At 37.8% G+C, this 19,262-nt stretch overlaps 1 protein-coding gene across 1 annotated transcript in view; it reads right to left on the reverse strand.

The window, feature by feature from the left end:
* Positions 1 to 19,262, reverse strand: part of BEND5 (BEN domain containing 5) — a 1,001,406-nt gene that overhangs the window by 248,543 nt on the left and 733,601 nt on the right. The window contains exon 7 of the mRNA XM_070745887.1: positions 5,637 to 5,726. Coding sequence (XP_070601988.1) covers positions 5,637 to 5,726 — 90 coding nt within the window. The remainder of the gene's footprint in view (positions 1 to 5,636; positions 5,727 to 19,262) is intronic.

Below are 19,262 nucleotides of genomic sequence, written 5' to 3' on the forward strand. Positions count from 1 at the left end.
AAAGGGTCAAAAGATAAAGTAAGAAAAATAGTGTGATTGACATGAGCCGCAAGAAGGCTCTAGAAAACTATTGAAGGTGAATGAGAATAAAAATTGTCAGAGGAGAACAACTGTCTAAAGCTACCAATATCATCAAGCGAGCTTGTTCCATTTTACCACACCATATGGGGAATTATCAACTCCAGGAGTGATTATATTAATGAAGATATTATATGACAACATTCAAAGTTATGCATCAGTTGAAATGCTTTTAAGAAGTCCTACAGAGGGTACCAAATTGAGCATGAAGGTTAAAATAATTTTCTTTCTTGAGGTCAGAAAAGTAGCTTAGATGAGAAGAAGATTTCCTCATCTCTCACTGAGGTCTCACTAAAATAAATGCTACATAACTTACCATTCAGATGTTCAACATGAATAAATATGAAAACTGGATCATAAAGGTTCTGGGGATATAGCTATTCTTTCCCAAAAGTGATTCCTATAATCATGGCAGGTAAAAGAAAAGTTATCCTGAACATGGATTTGTTACCAAGAACTACTCATTATCACTGAAAATATGTCTCAGTACAGATAGTCGTTCTACTGGTAGTAGTTCTAGCACTAGTAGTTCTACCACTAGAAGATGGTGATCACTTTAGGGGGCACTACAGAAAGCTGGAGGAGGGAGTTAGGATGATGATTGAATAATTCAAGAAATATTGGCCCAATATATGGAGAATTGAGTCAAGGATTAGTCCGAAGAATATGTAGAGGTAAGTAAGTGACAATACCTGGTAACAATTTTGAATATTAATGTGTTCTGATTGTATAGGATACAATATATTCACAATGACAGAATAAAATCACTCTATAATTTCACAAAGATAATGCTTTTTATGAACACCTGTTTTAGGCACTGGTCTGATTGCATTAGGGTTTTAAACTAAGAGCCTAGTGAAGTTGTTCTGCTTCCTAACATATTTTAAATGCTCCACCACACTCCCATACCAATAACCTTGTGATTGTGGCCCTTGATTTATCAATGGTGTGAATGTGAAGAGATTCTTAATCCCTTGGCCAAGAAACTACTGTGGTCAAAAAATAAATGAATAAAAATAAGTTTATTAAATGGCAAGGTCCTACAAGACTAGACTTTCAATCCTGGGCCTAGAAAGCCTAGAACTAAGACGCCTTAAACAAGATCTAAGTATTGCCCACAAGATCATATGCTGCAACGTCCTGCCTGTCTGCAACTACTTCAGCTTCAACCACAACAACACAAGAGCACACAACAGATTTAAACTTAATATTAACCGCTCCAAACTTGACTGTAAAAAGTATGACTTCAGTAACCGAATTGTCGAAGCGTGGAACTCATTACCGAACTCCATAGTGTCATCCCCAAACCCCCAACACTTTACCCTTAGATTATCTACGGTTGACCTATCCAGATTCCTAAGAGGTCAGTAAGGGGCGAGTACAAGTGCACTAGAGTGCCTTCTGTCCCCTGTCCTATTGCTCTCCTATATCTCCTATACCTCTTCTTCTATTCTTTCATTGATGTGTTCTATTACTATATCTTCTTTTCTATTCTTTCATAGATATATTTTACTCTGAGTATCTCCGACGGGATCCTGGGACTAAGGAAAGATACATTCGTAGGCAGTTAGTAAGCAGGGCCTGTTTACAAGGGGAGTATGGGTATTTGGATCCCCTTGGAGCTTCAAGAAAATGTCTGAGAAACCTTATATTATGAACCCCAGTCTTCTGCTGCTGGAAGTTTGAACACAGAATTAAAAAGGACTAGTTGCATATCATTTTAGTACCAACTTTTTCCACACAACCCATTAAGACTTGAACTATCCAATCTGGCTTGCAGGAATCTAACATGCTTGCTCCCAGGGAGTTTCCAGGCAGTTACTACCCTGTTTCCCCGAAAATAAGACATACCCCGAAAGTAAGGCATGTCAGAGGTTTTGCAGAATTTGCTAATATAAGGCACCCCCAAAAAATGAAGGCGTAGTCAAGTTTACATACGGTACGGTGGAAAAACATACGGTACAATTCAAAGCTGTTCATAGCGGTACCGTAATAATGTGGCGTCCCCTGCTGGCCCCTTCCATCACTTTGTACCATCCAGTACAGCAGACACAGTCTGCTGCTGTCTCACCGCCATTACACTCTCCACTACAGTGCGTAGACTGTAGTTCCTCTGGTGGCCGGAAGCTGCAATAGCGGGAGTATACTGTTGTACCATATAAGTGCCATCGTTCGTGTGTGTGTGTGTGCCATACTGACAGGTACCGTACCGTAATCAGTGTACCGTACAGTACACTTTCTTTGGGGGTGTCAGCTTTTCTGCCTGTGAATTTGTCTTATTTGAGACAAATTACCCCCCGAAAATAAGACGTAGCACAACTTTTGGAGCAAAAATTAATATAAGACAGTGTCTTATTTTCGGGGAAACATGGTAGTTATGAATAGGTACAGTAGATCCCAGACAGCTCCTTTTAAAGAAATAGTGCAACAATTTGGGGAAATTATACTTTTAAAAAAATCTGTCTGTCATTTATAGAATAAATGGGCTAGTTCTGCCACAGTGCATTTTCTTTTCTGGACTGTTGTGAAAAAAGAAAAAGAAAACCCCAAAGCAGAAGCTTACAAATTGATTTAGTTCTGAATATCTTTAGCGCCATTTTAAGCAAGATCTCTTGATGGTGGTATCACTGGATAAAAGCAAAAACACACTTTCTGCATCTTTGTGGGTATTTGGGGTCAAAGAGCTACGCAGAGGCAACTGAGCCCAATTTACTTTCATATCCCAATCTGGAGATACTATCATTTGAAGATTACAGCAGAGCCCACAGGTAGAAGAATGATTAATTCAGTTCCTTTTTCCCCACAGGGGACTTTCTAATCCTCCGGAGAAATGGAAATAGTTCTCAAAAATTAAATCTAAGTCTTATCTCTCCCGTCAAAGCCCTATCACCCCTTGCCATCTTTTGTGTGACCTATTTGCTAGGGTTTGCTTATAGATAGGTCACTATTGGACTTGTTAGAACTTACTATTCAATCCCAATGCTATTCCTGCTGCTGAACACAGATAAGAGGCATTTCTTAAAAGTAGCGAAGGTGGGAAATTGAATGTCGGTTCTTGATCAGACTGATCACATTGCTGCAGGGTTTCGGAGGGATTTTTGTTAGGTGTAGCAAATGACTGGAAAGCTTTCCTTGAATTTCTGTTTAATTGGTTATTAATTTAAAAGCTGTAATGTCTTCCTCTAGACTAGAGACTGTACTGCAGTCCCACCAAGACAGGGGCTTTAGGATTTGTCTAGTGTCTATTATACTAGCAATACCTTAGAATGCAGAGCTGTGGCGATTGGTATAGACTGAGTTGATATATTATACTACTGTATATATTGTTTGCTGACTATGATTTATGCAATGATCCAGAATTGAATGACTACGTACAAACACTCAATGCTAAACTAAATAGACTTCAACATGATTTAGTGCAATGTGTGCATTTAGTCAGCTCCATCAAAAGAGATATTTTATTAGCTAAAATGAAGAGGGAGTTTTATTGGGAAAATCAGTGGCATATAAGCAAGCAAATGCACAATATTGTGCCATACCAAACCCAATAGAATTGATTCCCAAGACGAATTTAGATGGAGAGAAGAAGAAGAAAAATCAAAGTTCTGGTCCATGAAGACTTCTGCCTGAACAAGCAAGACAGTTAGAGAGCAGAATAGAGGAGAAAACAGGGAAAAGAATAGAGGTGAAAGAGAGACAAATGACCTCCTGGAATTGTGATATGATTCAAGGCCATCATTCAACAGAGAAGTGTGAATTAGTCAATAGGGAATTAAAATAAAATTGAAACAGCTAGCCAGCTCATATAGTTCTTTCCCATTTGCCTATTATGGGACTTGCAATATGCAAAATATAATATATCCCATTAGATCAAGAATTTGCTTTTTCATGAAGGGAAATTGGGAATGATGATGGTTTTATGCCAGTTTGGTCCTGAGGATGAAATTGCTCTGTAGCTTTGTCTCCTGGGATCAGTCTCTGAAGGTGTCCAGGAAGACTTTGGGGTTAGAACAGAAAACGATAATAAAGTCTTATTTATATTTCTGCGAATATGATCTTTTCTAAAAAAAAAATGGGTAAAAACTGATTTGGAAAACCACCTTTAAAATGTAAGATTCATTAAATGTCACTTCTTTAACTTGATGTCCTTCAGATAACTTGGACATCAACTCCCATATTTCTCAGGCAGTATAGAAAATGGCATGTTGAGAATATTAGGTTAAGAAAGACGTGGTTGGATAAATCCACAGTAACTGAATTTAAACATGCCTGGGATAAACATATATCCATTGTAAGATAAAATACAGGAAATAGTATAAGGGCAGACTAGATGGACCATGAGGTCTTTTTCTGCCGTGAGTCTTCTATGTTTCTATGATCTGTTAGAAGACACTGTCCATTCTCCAGGTGGATCCAAACTTAGCTTCAGGTATTTTTCCCAACCAGATGGATATGTGTTAAAAATACATAAAACACAAATGCTGTTTAACAAAGAATACATTTTCATTTCACACCACTTGATTTAACTTAATTTTGTGCAAAAGTATAATGAAAAGCTACCCCAAAACCACTTTGGAATTATATTTCTTTATGATATGAGAATCAAAGTTTTCAGTTTTGCTTTTCTCTTCCTCATCTGAACTGATGCTTTAAATTAGACTAAGATTATCTGAAAGTTAGCTGTAATCACACAGCTACACTATATTTTATTTCCTCACCACGACCAACAAATCCATCTGAATGTCGAAAAGGGTCCTAAGGTTATAAAAAAGTGAATACAATAGCCTCACAAAATATACTACAGCAGAAAATTAAAGTGTAAAGATGATATTTCTTTCAGAAGAAAAGAATAGCTAAAATAATGCCATTAGGAAGTTGATTCAACAGTTCAGTGAAATTCACAAGGAAATTGTGATTAAAAAGCTGAAATATCATGTTCATATCACTAAATCATGTTCATGTCACTAAAATGCAAGTGCCTTGAACTGTGAGATGGGCGGCAAATAAATTTACCGTAATAATAATATTAAGAAACAGCAAAAAATAACCCAGCCTTAGTATACAATCAGCTCCTTAATTTGCTCTTGATTGGTTATTTTTTCTCCCATGTAACATGAGTAAAAACTCATTACCAAATGAAAATTTTGTCAAAAATGCTCATTCAGTAATATATTACTAAACTTAGTTTAAACCGTATTTACTTCCATAGCTAATGCTAGGATACTGTATAAGGTTTGTTTTATGGTGATGTTTGGGTTCCCTAACTAGAAAGCCTCAACCATAGATGTCAACCATAGATTTATGTAGATTATAATCATGCACACTGACTCCAAAATTTCAGAGTGGAATTTTTTCTAGGGCTAATCCTGATGGCCATAAGGTGGCAGAATGATGGTGTAGATCCAAAGCATCCCCATTTAAAATTTAAAACTAAAATGATCAAGCATGCAATTTTAAGTAGCAGAGGCTAACAGACAGGTTAGAGTCAGTTTCCATACAGAGATAAGAAGATTCTGTTCCTGAATTTCATTCAAATGCATACATATGTAGCTATTCACCTTGGCATACAAGAGATGATGGTGTTTCCCCTGGATGGACACGGGCTGTAATAAACACCACTTTCTGTTCTGCTCCGGGACGAAGATTCACTGTTGAAGAAAGAAAAAAGAAAATTTAAAAAAGAAAAATTAATTTTCTTTTAAAAAAGAAAATTAAATCATGAAATTGACGTTCCTCTTCCTAAATAAACCTTAAATAAAGGATTTTGAGGGGTAGGGCAGTTCCTGAGTGCCTTTGTTTTGTGTATTTCTTTTTGCCTTGTTTCTTGCTTTTTCCAATGTGAAAGTTGAAGGATAAGCAAGATTTCAAGCAACTGCACTTTTGAGTCAAAACCTTTAGACTACGACAGTTTTTCTTGACTAAGACTAAGCTTTTCTTCCTAAAGAAATTCAAGGAGTTTAGAAAACTGTTGATCCATAGAACCAAGATATAGAACTTGTTGGGGTAGGGGGTGAAATGTCTTTGGCAAGCCAGATAAAAAGTTTTATGGGACACAAATGGTCTATAACAAGACATTCCCCATTATTGGTTTAGGCCAGGGCTATCCAACCTTGGAAACTTTAAGACTTGTGTACTTCAACTCCCAAAATTTCACACCCAATTAAAAGAATGCCCTTGATAATTTTTGCTATATTGGATTTACAAAAGGGGCTTGTTAAAGTCTGGAAGAATTTTCTGAAGAAAAAAAAGGGAGGGGGGGAACCAGGTTCTATGACATTTGGGCTTTATAAAAACTTTTCAAAGGAAGAATATGGCATTGGATCCATAGAAATCAAGATTCATTCCTCAGTTCCAATAAATCCCTTAACATTGTTTTTGCAAAACAATCATATGCCAGGCTTTATCAGCCCACACTAATAAATGTACACAAACATATAGCAACAATTACCAAGGGGTTTAGCTGCTTTAAGAAGTAATTTTGGATTTAATTAGCAGAATTAATAGAATACTTTATTTTGCCAAGAGCCGCCCTGAGTCCCATTGGAATTGGGTGGCATAGAAGTCAAATAAGTAAGTAAATAAGTGTGGTTAGGCACAACAAGGAATTTTGTCTCCGGTACAAATTTTGATTAGTTTATTGTATAACTTTTGAATCTTTTTGAATATTCAAATAAATTTTAAGTTTTGAAAGTTTTCATCACAATCAGTTTTTCTTGTATAAAAGAAACATATTTTCCCTGGCTGTTTCAATTTTGTATGCTACATTTAAATGAAAAGAAATGAAGGGTTGATCAAATGGTAGTTATTGAAACGGATGTCCAAGTGCCACCTCTATGTTGGTTGAGGCAGGCAAGATTGCCTTGGGTACCATTTGTTGGGGGTCAAGGGAAAGGGAGGGATTTGCCTTCTCTTTCTGCTCAAGATCCCTATGTACAATTGGAGGACCACTGTGTGACACAGAATGCTGGACTCGATGGGCTTTGGCCCGATTCAGCATGGCTCTTCTTATGTTCTTATGGTGAGTGCATAATTGTAATAAAAGAACAATGCATATGACCCCAGAGTGACCTTCATTAGTTGGTGGCTAGAAAAACAGAAATTCCTTGACTCTGAAGATGAGCCAGACACAAACAGTGAAAGACAGTAACATTTCCTGAAGGACAGAAGGAGCCAGGAGTCAGCTGTGTAGATAAGAAATCCTGATGGATCATATTTCTCTAGCAACAACAGTGCCCACCTTTTGTGTTCACCTTCTGACTAGCCATGGCCACCTTTTGGGTGTGTTCTAACTGTGTTAGTCAATAAAACTATATTTATCCATAAGGTCATGATTTTTTGATCATCCTGACTACAACCCTCACAGTTTAAATCCCTGTACATTTGAAACTTAATAAACTATTTTTTATAAAAATCCCTGTACTTGGTTTGAAAATTCTAATTTCAAGTACCCTTTTTTTTCTGTAGCATAAAGATATTCAAGAAATTCTAATTGGTTTAATTGAATAATTAACTGGCCGCATGCCAGGTTCAATGAATCCACAGCTTTCTGGGACAACCAGGTAAAGAACATCAAAAAATATTGTTATCACGAAATAGCATTCAGGGGGAAAACGAAAGATACATTTTGCCTTGTGTTTACTGTTACTGGCATATTGAGGAAGAATTCATTTCCTTTATTTACTTGTGAGTTAGATAACAAATCCTTTCTATTTTGGGACAATAGCTAGAAAGAGAGATAAGAAATGTGATAGGTAGATGCTGGACTGTACAAGAATATTTTTAAAACATGGAAGGATTGGGGAAGAAAGAAGGGAGAAACTGCGCACCATCATTATTCACTTCACTAATAAGAAACATAGCACATCAATAACAAATTGGTTCCCAAACTACTCTGTCTAACCATTCTCTGAAAAGTTGTTTTCCAGCTGCCGGGGTGGGGGGGATTATTTATTTGTTTGTTTGTTTGTCAAATATGTACAGATAGCAGATATAAGTATAAACATAAATATAAGCAAAGTAAGTACAGATAGAAACATAGAAACATAGAAGACTGATGGCAGAAAAAGACCTCATGGTCCATCTAGTCTGCCCTTATACTATTTCCTGTATTTTATCTTAGGATGGATCTATGTTTATCCCAGGCATATTTAAATTCAGTTAATGTGGATTTACTGACCACGGCTGCTGGAAGTTTGTTCCAAGGATCTACTACTCTTTCAGTAAAATATTTTCTCATGTTGCTTTTGATATTACAGACGCCTCCAGATAAATGAGGACAATAGGACAGTAAGACAGGGATGGTAGGCACGATGGTGCGCCTATGCATGCCCCTTAAAGACCTCTTAGGAATGTGGTGAGGTCGACAATAGATAGTCTAAGGTTAAAGTTTTTCGGGTTTGGGGAAGAAACCACAGAATCGGGTAGTGAATTGGGTAGTGATCAAGGCATTGATCACTCTGTTGCTGAATTCATATTTTCCGCAGTCTAGTTTGCAGTGGTTTACATTAAATTTGTATCATGTGCTCGTGCATTGTTGTGGTTGAAGGTGAAGTAGTCATTGACAGGTAGGACACTGTGGCAGTGATTGAGCTTGATCTTTCATTAAAAGTTGGAAACAGGAAGAAAAAGGAGGCATCATTTAACTTACTTGGAGGGGGGCGGTAGGACATAACACAGTATGGTAACTGAAAGATAACATTGGAGTTTTGTATTCAGCACTATAAACAACAATAATATCACCATATGCGTAAGCACATTATACTAATTTTGCATTCACTGTGTGCCGTATCATTTGCTATCTTAGAACAGGCATTCTGTGGTGGCTTCTGTTTGCTGCTGAAATGATGGAAAGTTGGGCTGCTTACTACCATTTCATATTAATTTGGCAGCCTGAAAATTAGAAGAGTCGTTACAATGATCTAATTTGAGCTCTTGATGTGTATGAAGCTGACCTAATAGACAATTGATTTTCTTTCCTTTTGGTTCCGCTGACCGTGGGGGGAAAATGCAAATTGGGCATTGTATTTGCATGCTAATTTTATTGCACCCTTGTGTCTTCATAGGAAGATAAAAGTTTGTGCTAATAAAAATAAAACATTTCTGGTTCTAATACAGGCAAATGTTTATGCAGGCAGGTAACAAATTGGTCTGTCATTTAGTAAAACATAGAGAATGCAATAATCATCTTTAGGCAAAAACAGACTGGAGCTTTTGCTTAGCTTTTAGCTTTCATTTGCAAAAAATCACTTTAATGTACAGCAGCATTTTCAAAACAGGGTAATAAGAAATTAGCACAACTGTTGCCTCGTTCCTAACTACATAGAGTACATAGTTATTCAATTCTTATGGTTGGCCAGAGGAAAGGATTATGGGGAAACATAAGCAATTTATTGAATTATATAGACATCTGCAATTTATAGATTAGGAGGCATCTTAGAAGTGCATTGTACTCATAGGAATTATCCTTACGTCAACATTTTGAATGCATCCCATATATCATTGTGACAATGTCGATCACAGAGCAGGTACATGATTTCTTTGTTTCACCGTGTTTCCTTCCTTTTGTGCGTTTGCATTATCTAGCATTTTCCAAGAGTATATAGCGTGATGAACTACAATGGTGCTTTAAGTACCTTGGGACCAACAGCCCGAGATTTCCAGTCGAAATCGGTTGACCTGTTTTTGATCCAGGAACAACAAAAGAGCACCTGTATTTCTAAGTATTGCATTACTCCCTTCCTCCCTCTAACACGGTCTATAACTCCTCCACTCCTTCCCCAGCTGAACGTCCTTGGTGACGAGGAGGGGAGCCGTGCAAACAATTTCAGCATTAATACTTGACTGCTTTTTCAACTTAATAACCTGGAGAAGGGGTGCTCTTGTCAAGCAAAAGGCCAACAATATCTCTTGCTTTTTGGTCTGCTTGTTTGTATGTGTGTGTATGGGAGAGAGAGAGAGAAAGAGAGGAGAGAGGGGGGAAGGGAAGGGGGATGGAGAGTTGTTATCAAATATAGAAAGTAAAAAATGGCAAAGCAATTTTGAGTGAGCGGATTTTCTCCTCTTCGACTCGCAATTTGTTTGTTTTTAATCAGCGTGAAGTCTTAGAAGCCAACATTTCTGCCTCTCTGCTTCCCGACACTGTCAAGCCCAATGGCCCTACAAGGAGAGAGAATTAACTAGCACAGGAAGGCTTCTATGTTTATGCCTTCCCATCACAGGCTGAGTTTTGCATTTAAATTAGCCATAGGTATCTGCATTTTTTTAAAAGAAAAAAAATATAGGCTCCACGAAATGGAATAGGAAACAGGGAGATGAGTGGCATGTTATTTGATTCCAAAAGGCAAGATTACAGTAATGCACAATTAAATGAGCAGAAAGTGGTATTTAATGTCTCACTGCATTCTCACTGTAGCATGAAGTTTAGCAGACAGGTCTTTCCTTCGGCTGCTCTTTTTGCCTCCTTCCCTCCATTTCTATTTATAAGACAAGTATAGATAAAGCTCGGTGCCCCTCAGAGTGCCAGTGCTAAGAATAAATGGAACATCAAATATGTCTCCTGAAAGGCATACATCATCTTGTTAAATTTGTCGGATAATCCCAGAATGCTAGAAACAATTCTCAATATCTGCAAAATGTATGTGTCCTACAAGTAATATGTGGTATAAAACGTGGGAGGAAAAAAAATGCTTCAAAAGGAGATTCAAGGTATACAATTCAATATCTCTCCCCCCCATTCACTCTCTCTCTCTCTCTCTCTCTCTTTCTCTCTCTCTCTCTCTCTCTCTCTTTCTCTCTCTCTCTCTCTTTCTCTCTCTCTCCTAGTACAGTGATGGTGAACCTATAGCACGGGTGCCACAGGTGGCACGCAGAGCCATATCTACAAAACTAGACTTACATATCTACATATCTACGAAACTAGACTTACAATCCTGGGTCTAGAAAGCTTAGAACTACGACGCCTTAAACATGATCTAAGTATTGCCCACAAGATCATATGCTGCAATGTCCTGCCTATCAAAGACTACTTCAGCTTCAACCACAACAACACAAGAGCACGCAACAGATACAAACTTAACATTAACCGCTCCAAACTGGACTGTAAAAAAATACAGTCTTTATTACTTTAGCAACAGTCTGTATGACTTTAGCAATCGAGTTGTCAAAGTGTGGAACTCACTACCGGACTCCATAGTGGCAACCCCTAACCCCCAACATTTTTCCCTTAGACTATCCACGATTGACCTCTCCAGATTTCTAAGAGGTCAGTAAGGGGCGTGCATAAGTGCACCAGGATGTCTTCCGTCCCCTGACCAATTGTCTCTCCTATATCTCATACTTCTTTTCTTCCACTCATATATCTCTCCCTGTATCCTCCATTGATGTATTGCATTTTATTCTTATATCTTCACTCCTATCCTTCCTTCCTTCCTTCCTTCCTTCCTTCCTTCCTTTCCTTTCCTTTCTTTGATATATATTCTACATGGTTAATCTCATTAACCTTCAATATGTATTGGACTAAATAAATAAATAAATGATAAATAAATATCTGCTCGCATGCGAGCTGCTGCCCCAGCTCAGCTCCAACAAGCATGTGTGTGCTGGCCAGCTGATTTTTGGCTCACACAGAGGCTCTGGGAGGATGTTTTTGGCTTCCAGAGAGCCTCAGGGGGGATGGGGGAGGGTGTTTTTACCATCACCCGGCTCTAGGGAAATTTTGGAGCCTGGGGAGGACGAAACACGAGCCTACTGGGCCCACCAGAACTTAGGAAACAGGTCGTTTCCAGCTTCCAGAGGGTCTCCGGGAGTGGGGGAAGCTCTTTTAGCCCTCCCCAGGCATTGAATTATGGGTGTGGGAGCTCATGCATGCATGACAGTATACGCGCACAGTCTTTCAGAACCCAAGGAAAAAAAGGTTCACCATCACTGTACTAGTACAATAGTATCATTTTTATTGCAATTACTCTTGCTGTTAAACACTCAATCGCAAAGGAGATTTGGAAACATCAATATTTTAGGTATGAAGTAATGCAAATGCCTTGATATTTATAAGTAGTTTCATGGCATTTTTAGACTTCAGTTGCTAATGTAAATTGCACGTGCATAACAGAGAGAGAATTTAATACTGGGTGGCTATACAGTCAGAGGTGAAGCAAAGAGCAATTTGTCTCAGCAAAGAGCTGTATGTTACACAACCAATGTATGAAGATGAGATGAAGAGCTGCCACAATGTGTGTTGATGAGACATTTCACATCTCAGCCTGCTATGGCCAATAAATGGTAGAAGGCCAGGCCCTGGGCACACAAAGAAGCCTCTTCTACCTACTATTTTGCGCAGGCAAAATAGGAAAAGCATTTTAAAAAATGGCTGCATTGCTCTTAACAGCAAGAGGAAAATGCTGCTTTATGAAGTACGCTCACAGGGATTATTCATTTCTAGAAGAGAATTATCTGTTTCCTTATATAGCTCCATTAGAGGATGCATGATATGGAAGAAGTTCTTTGGGCCTTCTGCAGCCCGCACATCTCTACTGTTCATTAAAGTGCCCTGATTTTTTTTAAGGTTAATGCAAGTGGGGGAGGATTTATTGGTTAAAACTAATATAACTCTTAAAGCAACAGCAACTTTTTTTTTTTACCCGCCTGGAAAAAATTAAGTCTATTTTAATAAAGCAGCATTGATCAAGGAAAGTCCAAAGCTGTCCATTCAGATCATTTTCAAAATGTGCACATCTAGCTAATCTGCATAACATTCATATGCAAAGGCAGTATATTGCTGAATGCCAATTTCTGAGCAGTAATAGCAGGAGAAAGCAACTGGCATTAAGTCATTGTGTTATTAGGGGAAACAAAATCTGGATCTGATGGATATTTGGTTTAATCCAGCTGAGCTTTTCTTCCCAGCATCTTATGTCCTCATAGGATGATGATGATGATGATGATGATGATGATGGTTTAAAGCTTTATTGCAACCATATGTGTTTTAGCAAAACAAAATCACACTTATCAACTCTAAAAAACATAATCAGGGGACTTTTTCCATCAGCAAAACGTAAACAGAAGTCCAACTATACATAAGGTACTTAGAATGTAACAATCCCCAGCAGATAAAGCTTATAAGCTTGATGATAAAATTTAAGCCAATATAATTTAGCCAGTATAATTTTGGAACAATTCATTTCCTTGCTAAAACTGCACATCACACCACTTTGTTTATTTCTATAAGTACATTTCGCAAAGTAAAACTCTCAACTTTATTGATATGATGAGGATTATCTCTGTTAACATATGGAATATTCAGTCATGTTGGGAAATATAGTCCAGCATATCAGAAAAGGGAAAGATTGGCAAAGATTCGGTTAACTAATTAGACATTATTTTATAAAATTTGAATTTCTTTTACTCAGATTTTTTTCTGCTTTAGAGTTTAGTCACCTCATCGACTCTTAATACAAAATATCAAGAAGCTTTAATTAGAAACTCAATATGAAATATAGATTCTGATGAGTCCATTATTATGCACAAATATATAAGTACAAAGTAGCAGAGAATGAAAAACATTAAATTATACACCTTGAAAGAAAAGAACACATATTTCTACAAAGTAAATTGTAGTGTGTTGTTTTTTTAAAAAAATGCCAGCCTAGGGAGAGCTTTTAATTAAAATCAAAGACAAGTTTAATTGTCTATGGGAAAAATAATCTAACCCAGCAAGAATTAAATTTATAAAATAAATGCATGCTGAAGCCCAAGGGCCTTGTTCTCAACCATCATTTATTTAAGGGATGGGATATGTTAGTAGAAAAACACTATCAATGAGAGGTTGTATACTTACCTCTGTGAATGCATAAATTAGCTTGGCTATATGTTTGCCAGCTCTTGGTATACAGAGAATTTTCTCTTCTTCAGCCACAAAGAAAGATAATAATTTTGATATCAAGCAACTAGATTCCTTGCCTATAATTGCTGCTGCCTGAAATAATTCCTACTGCAAAATTAGTCTCTGTGTAGCTAGTTTGTCGGTTTGTCTGCAAACACCGCTAAATTAAAATGGTTAGTGGTGCTGAACACTAAGAGAAAAGAATATAAACAATCCCTACAGTCACAAACTCTTGGCTTAACCTACTTCCCTGTGCTGTTGTGACAGCAAAATGGGAAAAGAAATCATGTTTACTATCTTGAGCTTCTGAGAGAATGTATAGATTCACCTTCATTTTACAAAATAATTAATCCATGCAGAGGCCACTCATCTTGGGACAGTTGGCGTTATGCTATCTTCCTTGTTGTATCCATCAGTTTCGATGAACAGATTGAACTGATAAGTGGACTAAAATGCTGGTGTATTCTACCACCATGCTATTTGCAAGAAACAGAAAATGTTAGTTCACCACTTCAATACTTACAGTTTCAGGAAAGCAGATTTTCCCTTTTCTATGGAAACCAGAGGTAGGTTCCTATTGCTTTGGACTGGTTTTATAGAACTGTTAGTAACTTGGGGGCCTGGGTCACTGGAACCAGCAAAGACCCAGGACTGCCACATAGGCAAGCAAGTTCTCTAATCTTGGTTTTTGCTTCTGTGCATGTGCAGAAGGTTTTTTTAGGACTGTGCATGAACACATGCCCCCTCCTGCTCGCACAGTGCGTCCCTGAGTGAACCAGTAGTAGCAGAATCCAGAACCAACCTGATGGAAATGTCCTGATTGAATTGAGTTCATTTTACAACAAGGTATTTGATGAGATATATTCTTCTTGCGCTACCCTCGTGTGATCCCCAATTTTTTTTTCCCTAGGGGATTCAGCAAAGTTGGGATGTTAATAGGATATCTGGGAAGGGAAGCCAGATTTATGAAAGAGATCCTGTGTTATGAATGAAAACGCACGTCCCAGTCATAAGGTGTAGAGCAGTTCTGGAATCAAATTTGCACAGAGGGACATCAAATCTTGTATCCAAACCTTGATATAACTAAATAGTTACAGGCACATTTATTTATTGCAGTTTTGTCTCTGACTGACAGCTTTGTTTTAATGTGTGTATCCCCATTTATGAACCTTCTCATAAAGCTATCATCGTACAGCTGTGTAGAGAGGAGGGTTTCCCTTTTCCTTAATTTTGATCTCTCTTTGTAAAACCGTTCTTGTGAGTTAAAGAAATCTGCATGCTGAATAATACAGCAGAAGAATATTAATGATGTCCCTGCACATGAAAAGCTTTATATTTTTTCACAAACATAAGAAGTTCACCTCAGATTCATTGTAGCTTTTAGCATTTCTCCAGTGTAGTTTTTGATATATTTTAAGAACATATTTCTTCATATGATAATCACAAAGCAATTTACTATTATTGGCATTGGAGCATGCACAGATCTTTGGATAGAAGCATAAAGTAGAAGTAGCAAGAATAATAAGAAAATTAACAATAGTACAGTTTAGAAGGAGAAAAACAAGGTGATTATCCTAGCCTAGAAATCAGAGATATACCTGGACATGCATATTTCTATAGCTCCAGAACAGGGGTGTGTTCCTCTTACCTGGCTACCAGTGCGCTGTGTGAACATCATCAAGTTTCGAGTGTGTGCGTCCCCTCACACAATTTTGTTTCCATATATGCACAGGAAGCAAAAAATCACCAAAATCTCATGAGGGGCCGCTTGGGCACATGCAATTTTGGTGACCACCAAAATCTCACCTGTCTCCTGGGGGGATTTTGCTTCTGCGCATACGCAGAAAAAGATGGCAGCGCATGACAGACTGGTGAAGATGACACTGGAGCTGTCGTGTACAAATTGCACAATCTTTGGGCCGCTACTGAAATGGCAAACCCTAGCGCACCAGTAGGAAGCCACCACTGCTCCAAAAATATGCTGTCTAGCCAATATCAGTCTGGAGGTAGCACATTCTCCCTTGTTCTGTATTCCAGGAAGTTGACTCAACCCCAATCTCTCTGGGGCAATTATCTTTGCAGTATTTTTAAAAAATGTTTGGATATTTTTGTTTTTCTGTCCTTTGAGGTCAGAATTCATCTGCTACTTTTCCTCTCTTTGGAAGAGCAAACTGTTCTATATAGGGATTTTGTAAAGATATTCAAAACAAAGAATATTCAAATCACCTTTATTGATCAGCTCTTGTTCTAAGGTTTTAAAGATGGATAGAGTAGAGTGATACAAAGAGGAAGAAGAACATTATTTTCCCAAAGGTTAATACGTCCCTAGGCAGCTCTTCTGATTAGAATGATCCTAAAAGTTCAAGAAGCCAAAGCATGAATCTCTGAACTTTGCATCTCATGTTTTATTTTTATTTTTCATGGTCAGACTTCTGTGTTGAAAGGAAAGGGAAGCCTAAGATAGTAATGGGGGTCTGTAATTAATGTCATCCTTAAAAAGAGAGAGGTTAAAGATTTAAAAAGTAACCAATCAAAAGATCATGAAATAAGTGTAGATTATTTTTTCAGACAGTTATGCAGTTGTATAATGAATAGTATTGTGTAAACTGTATTTAGTTTGATCTTCTTTTATTCTATGAGTTTTATATCCTTGGATTACTGATGTTGGAAGGGAACAGTATAGGGGTGGCCTGCTGCCCGGATTGGGGGGGAACACAGTGGGGTAGTGAAAATGGCGCTCCACCCCAGAGCACCCAATCTGTACGGAAAGATGTTGAAAGAAAATGCAGGGCGTCCTGCATTAGCCACGCCCACAGGGTGGTAGTAAAAATCTTGGTAGCCCTTCACTGGAACAGTATGATAGGGATATGTGCTTCTAACTATAACTACTTTGAATGAGGGGAAAATGGTCCTGACCCAATCCACCTATGATTTAAACTGTGAAAATCTGTCAGAGCATAATCACCCAGGAGATACTTTCACCAAGAAAAATCTGAATATTGCTTACTGTGATTAGCAGTGTCAAGAGGACATGAAGCTATCCTTCATGACTTCTACTTAGAAGAATGCTTGAACTTTTTCTTCATCTGACTAGATAGAATGAATAAACTAAGAATAAACTAATATTCTTTGATCCTAAAGTCTATTTTTCTTACTTCTAAAACAGCCATCAGATTTGTTCTCTGGATAGATGAAAGCACAAACATTTCTAACAGCTTTGATAAGGAGACAGGTTCTGTTGTTTTCCATTTAAACCCGCCCTGGGTCATCTCTCAAGGTCATGAAGGAAAAAATGACCTTTGATAGTTTGGTGCCAATGTGTCATAAAATGAAGCTCATAACAAGCACACAGAAAATATTCCACTTTCCTACACTTGAGTTGAAAATTCAGCACTGCAGCTGAATGCAAATAGCTCAATGGCTCAGGTTTGTATGAAAATGCAACCAAAAACTGAGCATCTAGACAAACAAAATATAATAATAACATATAATTAATGAAATGTTATTGAACAGAGGCCTAATGTATATGAGCCTGACAGTAAATACATGTAAACAGACATCATAACAAGGCTGAAAACTGTATTTTTAAAGGATCTAAGTGTTTTAAAATGCAATTTTTATACTGGAGCAATTTATATCTGAAGAGTGTTCTTTCCTATTGAGATCTTCATTGACTTGTATAAAACTACAGCTTTTAATCTCCAATCCCCACTGGCATTTTCATATAAGCACTGGAAATGCTATTGGGCTTTAGAGATTTAATTTAATGAAGGCAAAAAAATATTTCTATTAAAGTGTATAATTTTTTTTTCCAGCATAAGATCTTGAGAGGAGCCAAACAAACTGGATTATTTCAAGTTCTAGAGGGAGGAAAAAATTCTGGCTTCCCCATGCTCTTTCAAAGCTGCAACTTCACAAAGGAAGCTTAACAGTGGTGGTGCCTGCAAGGTGCCGGATAAGGAACTCTTAAATCCAGACTAATTGCAAAGAGTGCTAGGCTTCTGAAGAAATCCAAATCCTACTCTGAAGGCTACGTTAGAACTTGCGTTCCTAGTATACGCCTGCATATGTGTACATGTAAAAGTATTAAAAGATTGGAAACGGGTAAAATCAACTGGCAAACCATAGTCAGATGCATAAATGTTGCAGGAAGGAAGGGATTTCAGACCATAGGAGCCAAGATAAGCTTTTATTTGTGCAAATAGGTCCAGAATAATAAAGCAGAAACAAGTTTGATCATCTGAACCAACTTCTAAGGAAAGGAGATATTATATACTCAGAAAGGGGAGGCATACAAATCTAATAAATTATTATTATTATTATTATTATTAGTAGTAGTAGTAGTAGTAGTAGTAGTAGTAGTATGCAAATTTAGCAAGGACACGTAAACATCAGGGATTGGTTATAATATGCTTCATCCTTTTGTTGCTATATTAAGACATTAAAATAACATGTACCTTCTTTCCTACTGACAAGTACATTTGCACCTGTGTCTTAATAGTTTGTGGTTAAGCTAATTCTTGGATATGGTTAGGCTAAGGTGACCAGACATCCCGCTTTCCATGGGACAGTCACACTTTTTCATAATCTGTCCCGTGGAAAGCGCATTTTCTGCAATGTCTCAATTTTTTTCCTTCCTTCCTCCCTACCTCTACCTCTCCCTCTCTCTCTCTCCTCTTTGGTGATGGCGGAAGGAAATGGCGAAGCGTCTTGGGGATATCCTGGGTGGGTTGTACTTCCTGTGTCTCCCAGTACTTCCTGTGTCTCCCAGTAATTACTGTGTCTCTCTCAGGGTAGGCCTTGCACTGAAGCCATGTTCGTAGGATACAGCCTGGGAACCAGCTGCCTGTACATTGCGTAGAGGTGAGGGTGTTTCCCAGAGAGAAAGGGAGAGAGGATGAGAGAGAGAAAAAAAGAAAGAGAAATCCCACCCACCCCCATCAATGGTGATCCGCTTCACAATTTAAAAATCTGGTCACTTTAAGTTAAGCCTATGTATTGTAACTCCCTCTGTATTTTCCCAGTACAGAGATGTTTACTGCATTTTAATATCAAATGCTGGAAAGGACCCTACATGACCATCCAACCCAACCTCTTTTCTTATGTCTTATTTCACTTAATGACTCACTTCATTTTGTACCCTGCCTCATATCTTCAGAGACATAGATAACACCATCCATATCGAGTATACAGATAAGAAGAGAGAAGATAGAAGCTGTTGATCCTGTAGAGGAGTAAGAAGATACCTCCGAAGAAAATATGTGATAGGCGTTACAAGAACATCAGCAAGTGTAGCCTGCCTTGAATC

This window comes from Erythrolamprus reginae, chromosome 3, assembly GCF_031021105.1.
Source record: "Erythrolamprus reginae isolate rEryReg1 chromosome 3, rEryReg1.hap1, whole genome shotgun sequence".
Classification (NCBI taxonomy): domain Eukaryota; kingdom Metazoa; phylum Chordata; class Lepidosauria; order Squamata; family Dipsadidae; genus Erythrolamprus; species Erythrolamprus reginae.